Source organism: Elephantulus edwardii, unplaced genomic scaffold (assembly GCF_000299155.1).
Source record: "Elephantulus edwardii isolate Elephantulus edwardi_28Jun2011 unplaced genomic scaffold, EleEdw1.0 scaffold00275, whole genome shotgun sequence".
NCBI classification, from domain to species: Eukaryota; Metazoa; Chordata; class Mammalia; order Macroscelidea; family Macroscelididae; genus Elephantulus; species Elephantulus edwardii.
In genome coordinates this window covers 3,326,659-3,340,806 of record NW_006400025.1, presented here as the reverse complement: position 1 = coordinate 3,340,806, position 14,148 = coordinate 3,326,659, and the positions used below count along the sequence as shown (strand labels likewise).

The 14,148-nt window shown below is 47.0% G+C and overlaps 1 protein-coding gene across 1 annotated transcript in view; it reads left to right on the top strand.

Annotated features, from left to right (window-relative positions):
• PSD4 (pleckstrin and Sec7 domain containing 4) overlaps window positions 1-14,148 on the top strand; it is a 42,032-nt gene that overhangs the window by 12,051 nt on the left and 15,833 nt on the right. The window contains 9 exon segments of the mRNA XM_006900191.1: window positions 4,816-5,021; window positions 5,588-5,668; window positions 5,818-5,930; window positions 6,077-6,135; window positions 6,385-6,474; window positions 10,882-10,925; window positions 11,345-11,505; window positions 13,722-13,792; window positions 13,914-14,074. Coding sequence (XP_006900253.1) covers window positions 4,816-5,021; window positions 5,588-5,668; window positions 5,818-5,930; window positions 6,077-6,135; window positions 6,385-6,474; window positions 10,882-10,925; window positions 11,345-11,505; window positions 13,722-13,792; window positions 13,914-14,074 — 986 coding nt within the window.

Below are 14,148 nucleotides of genomic sequence, written 5' to 3'. Positions count from 1 at the left end.
AACTTATTCTTTGCTTACTTCATCTTATGAATCAAGATTTTTCTCCTAAGTTAGCTTCATTCTCTTACTTTTCATATTTCACTGAAATTATCAAATTGTATGAGCTCAAAGTACTATTATTACATTAAACCTAATAAGACAACAAACAACAATAACAAACTTAAAACAATCAACACAAACAGTTACCAAGTTTTAAAATTTGACCACGCTCCACCCACTGGCTTTAACCCATAATGTGACTATACATACTGAAACAAATGCAAAAATTACTTTTCTTACTTTTACCCGAGTTGGATAGCGGTCCTCCAATATCCCTGCATAATTTCAGCCAAATTTCTAAGCCTTTTTCCTTGTAAGGAGTTATTGCTCTTTTGCACTCTGAGTTAAAGTTTTTTGTTTCAGTTTTAATCCTCGGGCTTTTAACAGCCGGCACAAAGCTTCTTCCACTCTCCCTTTACATCCGGTATTACCCATACCTTTAGTACTCCGTCCTCTTACTTACCTGGGACTTTATTGACCTGTCTCCTTTTGTAAATTCGTCCTTTTCTTTCCGGGACTTAGTTGACTAGTCACTTACCTGCAGTTTTGACCTTGTTGTCCTCTGGGTCCCCATATGGGCCACCAGATGCCTCGTTCCAGCCCTGCCAGCGGGATAAAGGAAAACACAACACTGGGATCATTGCAGCTTGATACTTCTTTATTCTGGTAATGGCGGCCACGCCCTCTTCCTCCCCACAACCCCTTATATACCCTTAGCCTAGATAGCTTCTAACCTAATTCCTATTGGCTCTTACTTTACTAATCTAACTATTCCTATTGGCTCTTAACTCTCTATTCTTATTGGTCTATAGCTAACACTTAATCTTATCTTATTGGCTAATTCTTAGCTCTGTTTCTTCAATCAGAATTTGCCACACTCTTTCTGCGTTATGGGCGATGGCAAGTAAGGATTCTTGCCACGTCAGCACCTGTGGCTCCCACAACAGCAACTCCAAGCTATTCAGTACCGCAAATGGACATATGACTGCTATGCCACTTAACCAATGTTCATTAAAAAGTTTAATAAATTTGGCCCAAGGACCACAGGCCCTCAGGCCCTATGGATTTTTAAAGACACACCTTTCAGCAGGCCTCCACCCTTGAGCCTTTGTTGGCCAAAAGGAGTGAAAGTCCAGCTGACATCCGCTTGTGGAGGGGGTAAAAACAATTATCACAAATCAAACACAACCCAAAATTTTTCTTACATGACCCCCAGCAAGACGCGAGAAACCAACTTCTGGAGTGGAGCTACTGTACAAGAGCTTCCAGGCCAGCCAGCACTGGAAACAAAAATAAAAGTTAATTCGTTTACAACAACAGTTAGAAAATCCATCTGACATGGGGACCAAACTCTGCTAATAAATAATGAAAACAGTTTAATCAGGAGTTGCTTTTGGTGCTGTTGAGCTCAGAGTATAGGTGCCCCATAGAGGTTTTTTTTTTCTAGGCTATTTTAACATGTATGCAGAGCAGATTATCCGAGAGGCTGGGCTCTATGAGGAGAATTGTGGCATCAGGATTGGTGGAAGATCTATTAACAATCTGCGTTATGCAGATGACACAACCCTGCTTGCTGAAACTGAGGAGGACCTCATGCACTTGCTGCAAAGGGTCAAGGACTGCAACTTTCAGTATGGACTGAGGCTCAATGTCAAGAAGACAAAGATTCTCACCACTGGACCAATTGGCAGCGTCAGGATGGATGACGAAGAGATTGAGATCGTTCACAGCTTCGGTTTGCTCGGCTCCACAGTCAACACTCTTGGCACCAGCAGTCAGGAAATCAAAAAGCATATCGCAATGGGAAAGTCTGCTGTTAGGGACCTCTCTAAAGTACTCAGGAGCAACGGTGTCTCTCTGGAGACTAAGGTGCGCCTGATACAGGCCATGGTCTTTGCAATCGCTTGTTATGCATCAGAGAGTTGGACAATGACTAGGGAGGACAGAAGGAGAGTGGATGCTTTTGAGCTGTGGTGCTGGAGAAGAGTACTGAATGTACCATGGACTGCCAGGAAAACAAACAGATTCATCTTGGAGAGGATTAAACCAAGCTACTCCTTGGAGGCAAGGATTCTGGGGCTTCGTCTGACATACTTTGGACATGTTGCCAGGAGGGACGGGTCCTTGGAGAGGGACATCATGCTTGGGAGGGTGGAGGGACAGCGCAGGAGGGGAAGACCCTCTATGAGATGGATTGATTCGGTGACTGGGGTAATCGGGATGGGTGTGTCAGAGGCGGTGTGTCAGAGGCAGTGCGGTTGGCGCAGGATAGAGCAGGGTTTAGGGCTGTTGTGCATAGGGTCGCTATGAGTCGAAAACGGCTCGACGGCACATAACAACAACAACAACATAATAATATTTACAGGGTCTGATTGCCTTTATCTTTATCCCAAGGAACCACTGGATGGGTTTGAGTTTTTTACCTTCTGGTTAGCAGCTGAGAACTTAACCATTGTGCTACCAGGTCATGCACTTCATGAAATTCTGTGTCTTATTTTGCAAGATGTGTATTTTCACATTCCATTTTGTTTGTTACCTTGCACTGGTGGGTGGTGTTGAGTCTAGAAAAATAGGGCCTAGTTGTTGTGTGCTGTAGAGTTGGAACCAATACATAGCTGACCCTCCAATGGTTTTTCAGAGGCAGTAAATCATACAGGAGAGGATTTCCCGTCTTTCTCCCACAGAGCAATTGGTGGATTCGAACCACTTGTATTCCACCTGGCAGTCCAGCTCCTTACCACTAGGCCACCAGAGCCCCCTGTGGGCCTGGCTAGTAGGCAGAACTAGACATTCGTGATAAATGGAGGGACTGTAGTGAAATCTCTCTTGGAGGAAGTGCACGCAGGGTGCTCGTTAGTGACAAGGATGGGGAAGCTTCATCCCACAGACTTTGAGCATATTGCCAGGAGATGCCAGTCCTTGGAATAAGACATCTTTCTGGGAAAGGTCAGAGAAAGAGAGGGAGGAGGTAGCCTGACATAGCGACTCTAACAGTGGGCTCAAGCATTTCAGCGACCATGGGATTTGCTCAGACAAGCTTTGTTCATAGTGTTGTTGTCAACAGTTGTCGTTAACACAATGACACCTAACAACATTTTCGTGTTTTGATAACATCTGCTTGCCTTTCCACTTCCTCTTTGATCACACAGATAATGAATATTCAAGGAACTAGGATACTCAGACCTCAGGGATGGATTACTCAGTAAGCAAAGGAAACACAAGATTATTTCTGCTTCTTGCTAATCTGTACTGAACAATTTCACATGGATTCATTTATATTTACTCACTTTGGTGGTCTAGTGGTAAGAATTTGCACTGCAATCAGAAAAGCATGCAGTTCAAATCCACCAGCTGCACCACAGGAGAAGGATGAGCAAACTCCTCCTGTGCATTTTATTGCCTTTGAAAACCTGCTAGAGGGTCAGCTATGAATCAGTTCTGACTGTATGAAGCACGACAACAATCTATAGTGAACAATTTCACATAGGTTTACGTGCGATTGCTTAGTAATCTGTAGTGAAGAGTTTCATGTGGACTTATTTTAATCTGTATACTAAACAATTTCACATGAAAATTATTTGTTGCAGATTAGTAAGTAAATGGGTGCTTACCTTGCTTCCCAGATATTCCATCCCTGTCAGGGACCCTAAATTTAAAAAGAGGCTGTAGGAACGCACTGTGGGTTTGGGAGAGAGACTGATGCCAGCCATAAATAAAAGCAGAATTTTCTTAAATTTTATTTTATTCATGTGTGTACCATCAAATCTAATCTGACGGGTGCAGGAGGAGATTGTCTCTGCTTCTCCGGCAGAGCATCTGGTGGTTTCGAACCGCACACCTCTGGGATTACAGTGCAGTTTCTTGCCACTAGACCACCAGAGCTCCCCTAGAAGCAGAATTTTTGATGTGGTGAAGAAAACTGTGGAATATTTAGTAATTCCATGCTTATTTGGTAATTTGACTCAGCCAGGCCTAGTTATAATCCTGCAGAGGAATCAAGAGTCAGGCAGAGTTTGTGTTTAGTGACTTCTGAGATTCTGAGGAGTATCAGACCCTGAGTGTTCTCCCATCCGGGCTTTCCATGAGCCTGTTTCCTGTCATAATTGGTCACCATCCAATCCCCTGTGGCAGGGGAATTATTTTACCACAGAACTTCTAGAAAGGCATGTGAGGGGTTGAAAGCCCCCTCAGGGGTCCCCCACTGTAACCATTCCTCACGCCAGTCTTTGTATCTTGTTCTTGACACATCTTTACACCATCCTTAGCCTGAGATCTTGGAGAATAAACTGGAGCTAAAGTAGGAGGTGGGGAAGGGGCAAGGAGGCTTCTCGAGGATGGATGATGAGGGGAAGGGAGAGGATGGCAGACAGCCTGCTGAGATGTGGGGGATGATCCCACTCTGCTTGGGGTCAGATTTAATACCTGTTAGGTCTCCAAAGGGCTGATGTATCTCCTACCTAAAGCAAAATAAACTTGGAACACCCCAGTGGTTTTGTACCAGGCTTGGATCCAGCCCTCACTGGCCTCCAGGCAGTTTCTTCCTCTGGGTTCTGCTGGTTCCAAGCCATGGCTCAGTCAGCTCACATATGATCAGCTCACACGGACTGTGATCCTGCATTTTCCTGGGTGATGTCTGGCTCTAGGGTCTCCTGGAGTTCAAGCTATGACCCTCAACTCTGAGGGTAAACTCTTGGTTGCCCATCATGACTGACCTACAAGGACATTTGGACCCATAACCCCTTACTATCTGTCCCAAGTGGCCCTGGGGGCTTCAAGAGTCTGAGGAAATCAATGGATTCTTCCAGGCTTCTCAAGAGTCCCATGCCTCAGGCACAATCCCCAGAGGAAGACAAGAGACCACAGGCTGGAGACAAGCTGGCTAATGGCATCGGGACTGACAAGGTGGCCTGGAGCTTGGCCTCACGACTTTATCACCTGGAGGGTTTCCGGAAGTCTGAAGTGGCTGCCTACCTCCAGAAGAAGTAAGGGGCTTTGCCTGGGTGAGGCTGGGGGTGGAGGCAGGATGGGAAGGAGGTTCCCTCCACCAGCTGGCCTTCCCTGTCTCTATCTCTCTTCTCTCCAGCCCCATCACTGACCTGTCCATTATTCTTGCCTAGTCTCCCCATCTTCATTCCTTCCCTCTATCCCTCCCCATCCTTGGTGCTTCTCTGTCATATTCCCTCTGCTTCTCCACACTCTGATAATGTCCACTGGACCCTGCTACCTCATCCATCTCTGATTCCACATGCCCCCCACCCCTGCCTCATTCAACAGTAGATGGAGGTGTCAGCTGCACATCAAAGCCAGGCGGCCCCCTTGCCTTCTTGGGACCCCAGGCCCAGCATACCTATGTTGTCTTCTTGCCTCATTCATTCCTGTCCACCTCATGCTGCGTGCAGCCCCTGGGGACCCAAGGCCCAGGCTGCCTGTGCTGTCTCGTTGCCTATTTGCTCCTGGCCACCTTATGCTGTGTGCAACCCTGGGCACCCCTTTGCCAGGGAGGAGGTCAGTTCCCTAGCTTCAGGCTTCATCCCCTTCTTCTCCGCAGCAATGACTTCAGCAAGGCTGTGGCTGAGGAGTACTTGTCTTTCTTCCAGTTTGAAGGCCAGAGCCTGGACCGTGCCCTCCGGTAATGTCTTTGAGTCCTTCTGGGAAGAAAGGGGGAAGAATGGCCACAGAGCAGTGGCACCAGGGTTCACAGTGGGCCCTAGCGGGACCCTTGATCCTGGGGTCCATGGGCCCTCTCAGTCTGGGCACAAACTCTGGCTTCTTTCTCAGAAACTTCCTCCAGGCCCTGGTGCTCAGCGGAGAGACACAGGAGCGGGAGCGAATTCTCTACCAGTTCTCAAAGCGCTTCCACCACTGCAATCCTGCAGTCTTCCCCTCAGTAGGTAGGGAGGGGCCAGCTTTTGGGGCAAGTGTGCTGGGGGTGGGGGAGATGGGGACACTTCTAGGGCCTTGAAGCCTAGTGCTGACAGAAGAGTAGGAGTCTTGTTTTCAAATGAGCTTTCTCTCCTCTGGCCTCCCTCTGGGGCAGATTCCGTGCACACCTTGACTTGTGCCATCATGCTCCTTAACACGGACCTTCATGGACAGGTAAGAGGTGGGGACAGCTGTGGAAAATGAGGCAGGGAGCTGCAGTGGGGGCTTGGGGATTTTCAAGGGTAGCAGTATAAGGTGTTGAGAGGAGGGAAGGGGGAAGGGAAGGTCAGAGTCTAGGAGAGGACCAGCGAAGGGCCCTGCAGATGAGAGCTTGGGTCTGGGTGAAGGCTTTTGAGAGCCTGGGAGTGCATATAAGGTTGGGGCGGGATGGGTGACAGCTGTTTCTTCTCTCTGTGGCCTCAGAATATTGGGAAAAGCATGAGCTGCCAAGAATTCATCACCAACCTTAACGGTCTGCAGGATGGTGAGAACTTCTCCAAGGAGCTGCTGAAGGTATGGTGGGCCCAGGTCCTGGTCTCCTTGCTAGGGGTCTGGAGTTTTAGTTCCTTGTTCCAAGTGGAATGCTGAGCTCTGTCCTGGCTCTACCGAAACATCCTTAAAAGAATGTCGTTGTTGTTGTTGTTAGCTGCTACAGGACTAGCACCGTGTTGTACCCATAACTGGCTGAGTATTACCCTCTTGACACCTACACGGTCTTCACTGTTGGTGTAATCTGTAGTGTGTCGAGCAGCAAAAGGATGCTTGACTCTGGTAGCTCAAATCTACCTGCTGCTTCCGAAGTGGATATCTAGACCTTTCTAGTCTTAGTAAAGAAGCTCCACTGAAATCTTCTTGATATCATACTCACATTCAGGCCTCCACTGACAGATGGGCGACAGCCAACCAATGGGACATACTGGCCTTACTGAGGGCCTCCTATGAGCGTGGTACATGCCTATAGCCTCAGCCATGAGTTTGTTAGCAAGGCATATTCATGCTGAATTGGTATGTCAATTGGTATACCATCTATTCCTGGGGACTTATTTTTTGCTATTTCTTTCAAAGCAGCTTGAACTTCTTCCTTCATCACCATAGGCTCTTGCTCATATGTTATTTCATTAAATTCTTCTGTGTCTGCCAATTCCTTTTGATACAATGACTCAGTATATTCTTTCCATCTTCTTTTGATACCTCCTGGATCATTTAGTACTCTGCCAAAAGCATCCCTGGTTATAGCAACTCAAGGTTTGAATTTGTTCCTTGAGCTTAAGAAATGCTGAGCGAGTTCGACCCTTTTGGTTTTCTGACTCCAAGTCCTTGCACATTTCATTGTAATATTTTATCTTGTCATCCCGCGCTGCCTTTTGAAATCTTCTGTACTGCTCTTTAGTATCTTGAATTCTTCCTTGTGCTTTGGCTTCTCTGCGCTCCAGTGCAATATTCAGAGTTTCTTCTGACTGCCGTTTTGGTCTTTTCTTCCTCTTCTGTCTTTGTAAAGAACGTTTGCACTCTTCTTGGATGATACCTTTGACATCCTCCCACAACTCATCTGGTCTTCGCTCATTCGTGTTCAAGGCCTCAAACCTGTTCTTGAGATGGTTATGAAATTCAGGTGGGATAGACTCAAAGTTATATTTAGGTTCCAGTGGATTTAGTTTAATTTTCCTCAGCTTCAGCTTGAACTTGCATATAGCAAAAAATAAGGCCCCAGGAATAGATGGTATACCAACTGACATATTTCAGCTAACAGATGCTGCCCTGGGCGTGCTTACCAAGTTGTGTCAAGAAATCTGGAGAACAACCACTTAGTCAGCTGACTGGAAGAGATCTATATTTGTTCCCATTCCAAAGAAGAGTGACCCAACAGAGTGTGGAAACTATAGAACAATATCATTTATTTCACATGCAAGCAAGATTCTGCTGAAGATTATCTAAAAACGACTGGAACAGCATATCAGCAGAGAACTGCCAGAAGTCCAGGCTGGGTTTCGAAGGGGTCGTGTATTGTAGTATTGTAGCTAATATCAGGTGGATATTGGCTGAAAGCAGGGAGTACCAAAGGAATGTCTATCTGTGCTTCATTGGTTATGCAAAGGCGTTTGACTGTGTGGATCATAACAAACTGTGGCTGACTCTGAGAAGAATGGGAATCCCAGAACACTTGATCGTACTAATGCGAAACTTATACTTGGACCAAGAGGCAGTCGTCAGAACAGAGCAGGGAAACACTGCATGGTTCAAAATTGCGAAGGGCGTACGCCAGGGATGTGTCCTGTCTCCATACCTTTTCAATCTGTATGCAGAACAGATCATCCAGGAGTCGGCTCTATGAGGAGAAATGCGGCATCAGGATTGGTGGAAGATCTATCAACAATCTGCATTATGCAGATGACACAACCCTGCTTGCTGAAACTGAGGAGGACCTGAAGTGCTTGCTGCGAGGGTCAAGGACTGCAGCCTTCAATATGGATTGAGGCTCAATGCCAAGAAGACAATGAGTCTCACCACTGTACCAATTAGCAGCATCAGGATGGATGGTGAAGAGATTGAGATTGTTTACAGCTTTAGTCTGCTTGGCTCCACAATCAACACTCTTGGCACCAGCAGCCAGGAAATTAAAAGGTGCATTGCAATGGGAAAGTCTGCTGTTAGGGACCTCTCTAAAGTACTCAAGAGCAACGGTGTCTCTCTGGAGACTAAGGTGCGCCTGATACAGGCCATGGTTTTTGCAATCACTTGCTATGCATCAGAGAGCTGGACAATGACTAGGGAGGATAAAAGGAGAATTGACGCCTTTGAGCTGTGGTGCTGGAGAAGAGTACTGAATGTACCATGAACTGCCAAGAAAACAAATAGATTCATCCTAGGGAGGGTTAAACCAGGCTGCTCCTTGGAGGCAAGGATTCTGGAGCTCCGCCTGACATACTTTAGACATGTTGTAAGGAGAGACAGGTCTTTGGGGAAGGACATCATGCTGGGCAGAGTGGAGGGACAGCGCAGGAGGGGAAGACCCTCTATGAGGTGGATTGATTCAGTGACTGGGGTAATCGGGATGGATGTGTCAGAGGCAGTGAGATTGGCACAGCATAGAGCAGGGTTTAGGGCTGTTGTACATAGCGTCGCTATGAGTCGCAAGCGACTCGACGGCACATAACAACAACAACATTACTCCTTCCTATCTGTGTTTCATTGACTATGCAAAGGCATATGACTGTGTAAATCTCAACAAATTGTGGCTAATTCTGGAAAGAATGGAAATCCCCAGAACACTTGATTGTGCTTATGTGAAACCCATATTTGAACCAGGAGTCTGTCATCAAAACACAGCAAGGAAACGCTGCATGGTTCAAAATCAGGAAAGGTGTACAGCAGGGATGTGTCCTATCTCCATATCCTTTCAGTTTGTACGCAGAACAGATTATCCAGGAGGCAGAGCTCCATGAGGAAAAATGTGGCATCAGGATTGGAGGTAGACTCATCAATAACCTGCGTTATGCAGATGGCACTACCTAGCTTGCTGAAACTGAGGAGGACTTGAAGCACTTGCTGCGGAAGGTTAAGGACATTGGCCTTCAATATAGATGGAAGCTCAACCTTAAAAAAAAAACCCCAAACCAACCAAAGATTCTCACCACTGAGCCAACTGACAGCATAAAAGATAGATGGTGGAGAGATTGTTAACAACTTCAGTTTGCTTGGCTCCACAATCAACACTCTTGGCACCAGCAGCCAGGAAATCAAGAGACGAATTGCATTGGGAAAATCTGCTATCAGGGACCTCTCCTTTACATTACTGAAGAGCAATGAAGTCAGTCTGGAGACTAATTCAGTCTGATTCAGGCCATGCTCTTAATCATTTGCTGTGCATCAGAAAGCTGAACAATGACTAGGGATAATGGAGAATTGATGCCTTTGAGTTGTGGTGCTGGAGAAGAGTATTGAATATACCGTAGTCTACTAAGAGAACAAACAGGTTCATCCTAGAAAGGGTGAAGCTAGGCTGCTCTTTGGAGGCAAGGATTCTGAAGCTTCATCTGACATACTTTGGGCATGCTGCAAGGAGGGACCAGTCCTTGGAGAGGGAAGTCATGCTTGGGAGGGTGGAGGGACAGTGCAGGAGAGGAAGACCCTCGAAGAGGTGGATTGACTCAGTGACTGGGGTAATAGGGTAAGTGTGTCAGAGATGATAAAGTTGGCTCAGGATAGGGCAGGGTTCAGAGCTGTTGTACATAGGGTCGCTATAAGTTGCAAGCAACTTGATAGCACATAAAAGCAACATTAAATTGCAAGAATTTGTTCTTGAAAACTAAGTATTTAAATTTTGTAAATAAACTAGTAGAAAATTAAAAAAAAAAAAGACAACAACATTACTCTTTTCTGCTTCCAGAACTATCCTTGGGCAAACTCTACTCTTTTGTCTTCATATGGCTGGTTTTTCAGAAAAGCATCTCCCTGGTGTTATTGGCCACCATCTAAGTCTGTCTATTGTTTGGCTGCAAGTTGAGCCATGGGAGTCAGTTTTCTTCCAGATTCTTAGCATAGCTAAGAGCAATAGTCTTTGGAGGTTGGACAGTTTCTCTCAGACCAGAGAGTCTAGCATATTTTTATGGTTTTCAGTTTTGTTCTGCATCTTTCATGATGTTCTATTGTGGTCCCTTGGGGAGCAGTTAGCAGTGGTAGTAGTCAGGCACTGTCTAGTTCTTCTGGCCCCTCAAGGTCATAGAAGTTGAGGCACAAGTGGTCTGTCAGTCCTTTGGATGGTTGCTTTGGCCCCTCTTTGCTTCTCTTACTTCTTCTTTGTGCTAGAGAGAGAGAGCCCAATAGTTGCACCTTAGATGGCTGCCCCCTTCTATATCTGCCAGCCTGAGAGGCCCCACAGGCCCAGAGGCTAATCTGTCCACCTATGTGCTTCTGTTACAGGCCCTCTACTGGTCTATCCGGAGTGAGAAGCTTGAGTGGACTGTGTAAGTGACAGTTTTACCCTTCCCTCCTGGTCCCTTTACCCACCCCCCCAAAGTGAGATCTACCCCCTAGCCCATCTGCTTTCACCTGCCTGCATGGAAGATAAAGAAGTTGTGGGCTCTGGGAACAGTGCTCCCAGTTGAGTAGGTTGGGGGTGGGCTAATGCACTGCCCAAATTCAGAGAAGGATGCTAGAACCCAGTAACACCTTGAGGAGCTAGAGGTAGTCAGGGGACAGGTCCGGTTGGGGTCATCATGGGAATAATGTGCTGGACTGGAGATCTTATTTCTTTTAGGAGTAAAAGACCTGGGAATACGGATCTCTGCTAAACAATGGGGGTGCTTAGTCCCTGAGAGACAAAGGGTGACTCCTGACTGTCACTGCTCAGTTTATCCTCCAAGCTTGATTGTTTCATGTCCAGGGATAATGATGATGCATCCAGATCTGAGAAGGCCAGGCCCTCACCCCCAGCTGGCAAGATGAGCAGCCCCTTCTTACAGCTGACCCAAGACCCTACAGTGCCCACCTACAAGCAAGGCATCCTGGCCCGGAAGATGCATCATGATGCAGATGGCAAGAAGAGTGAGTGTTTGCTGCCCTGTGGCCATTGTGTGTGTATCTCTGTAAATGGATAGCAGGGACTCTGCTCAGAGACACACAGGACCGTGTGCATAGAGGGTGCAGAGGGAGAGATGGTACATGCCAAGTGCTGGCAGTATGCACTGGCTTCTCAGTATTCTGGATGTGGGTCAGGTGCTGCACCGGGAGGAGGGAGGGAAGACAGCAGAGATAAAATAGATCCAGGTATCTCTGTCCTCAGAAAGGCCATTGTACAACAGACATTAGAGACGTGCATCAGTGTCTGCATTGAAAGGTAGAAAGAGGTGAGCAGCATATGAGGGGTAGAACCAACATGAGGGAAGAATTTTGGTTTTAAAGAAGCGTGGATGGGGAAGTCTTCTGAGAAATGATGGGAACTGATCCTGGGAGGATACAAGAGTGTGGCCAATTGAAGGTGATCAGAGGGTTCTCACACAGAGAAAAGTGCAAAGTTTGCTAAGAGCATGGTGAGTGTCAAAGACCCTGGTGGGCAAGTACATTTGGAGATCATTTTTAGGTTCTGATATTGGTCCTCATTTCACAGGTAATTGAAGGATTTGAAGCATGGCAGCTTAATCTGAAATAATGGATAAAATAGAATGGAGATGTGGAACCAGGAAAGGGAGTTAGAAATCTGCAAAAAGCTACAGTAAGGTTAGACAAGTGATGTGGCTCCTGAGAATCAGGCCTCTGTCAATAGAGTAGGAATGCTTCCCCTCAACAAGGTCAGGGTCCAGTGTAGGGGAGAGGTGGCAGGTGCCAGGAAAAGGTGAAGCCTTTTCAGATGGTGCTGAGAGTAAGATATCCAGAGAGGGTCATTTTCCTTCAGGAATTCACTTTTGGATGTGTCTACAAAGGAGTTGAAAGATGTTTGGTTTACACTGTGCTTGTGTTGTGTTGTGTTTAGAGAGGAACTGGTCCATCTGAATATCCACATTTCTACACAAAGACTTTTCTACTTCTGTTCCTGACCTTGATTATGGAAGGGTGTGTGTGTGTGTATGTGTGTGTGTGTGTGTGTGTGTGTGTGTGTGTGTGTGTGTTTATATGAACTTGTGTTGGCATTCTTACTTGTGTATAGGAGGGGTGGGGACTCAGGGACTGTATTTGAAGATGTGTAGGTTGAAATGAAGGTAGCTATGATTGTGCTAATGCGAAACCTATACTTGGACCAAGAGGCAGTAGTCAGAACAGAGCAGGGTAACACTGCATGCTTCAAAATTGGGAAGGGTGTACACCAGGGATGCATCCTGTCTTCATACCTTTTCAACATGTATGCAGAGCAGATTATCTGAGAGGCTGGGCTCTATGAGGAGAACTGTGGCATCAGGATTGGTGGAAGATCTATTAACAATCTGCGTTATGCAGATGACACAACCCTGCTTGCTGAAACTGAGGAGGACCTCATGCACTTGCTGCGAAGGGTCAAGGACTGCAGCCTTCAGTATGGACTGAGGCTCAATGTCAAGAAGACAAAGATTCTCACCACTGGACCAATTGGCAGCATCAGGATGGATGGCAAAGAGATTGAGATTGTTCACAGCTTCAGTTTGCTCGGCTCCACAGTCAACACTCTTTACACCAGCAGTCAGGAAATCAAAAAGCATATCGCGATGGGAACGTCTGCTGTTAGGGACCTCTCTGAAGTACTCAAGAGCAACGGTGTCTCTCTGGAGACTAAGGTGCACCTGATACAGGCCATGGTCTTTGCAATCGCTTGTTATGCATCAGAGAGTTGGACAATGACTGGGGAGGACAGAAGGAGAGTAGATGCTTTTGAGCTGTGGTGCTGGAGAAGAGTACTGAATGTACCATGGACTGCCAGGAAAACAAACAGATTCATCTTGGAGAGGATTAAACCAAGCTACTCCTTGGAGGCAAGGATTCTGGAGCTTCGTCTGACATACTTTGGACACGTTGCAAGGAGGGACGGTTCCTTGGAGAGGGACATCATGCTTGGGAGGGTGGAGGGACAGTGCAGGAGGGGAAGACCCTCTATGAGATGGATTGATTCGGTGACTGGGGTAATCGGGATGGGTGTGTCAGAGGCAGTGCGGTTGCCAGGATAGAGCAGGGTTTAGGGCTGTTGTGCATAGGGTTGCTATGAGTCGCAAACGACTCGACGGCAAATAACAACAACAACAACATGCTTAAATGGGGGTGTGGCCACCCAATGTTGTCTTCTGCTTCCTGAACAGCACCTTGGGGCAAGCGAGGCTGGAAGATGTTCCATACCTTACTGCGAGGAATGGTACTGTACTTCCTAAAGGTAAGGAGGGAGTGGATACTCCTAATGGGGCCAAGGGGGCAACATGGAAAGGCTGGCTATTGCAGGGGTGGGCATCTGCTAACCTCTTCTGAGCTCTCTGAGCCCCTGTGCTCTACTGCAGGGAGACAACTGTCCTGAGGGGGAGAGTTTGGTGGGGCAGATGGTGGACGAGCCTGTGGGGGTTCACCATTCACTGGCAACCCCGGCCACCCATTACACCAAGAAGCCGCATGTCTTCCAGCTGCGGACTGCTGACTGGCGCCTCTACCTCTTCCAGGCACCGTAAGTCTTCAGGGTGATAGACAAGCAGCTAGGTCTCAGATCCTCTCTGCCCACCCAGTTTTTATTCTCCCTAA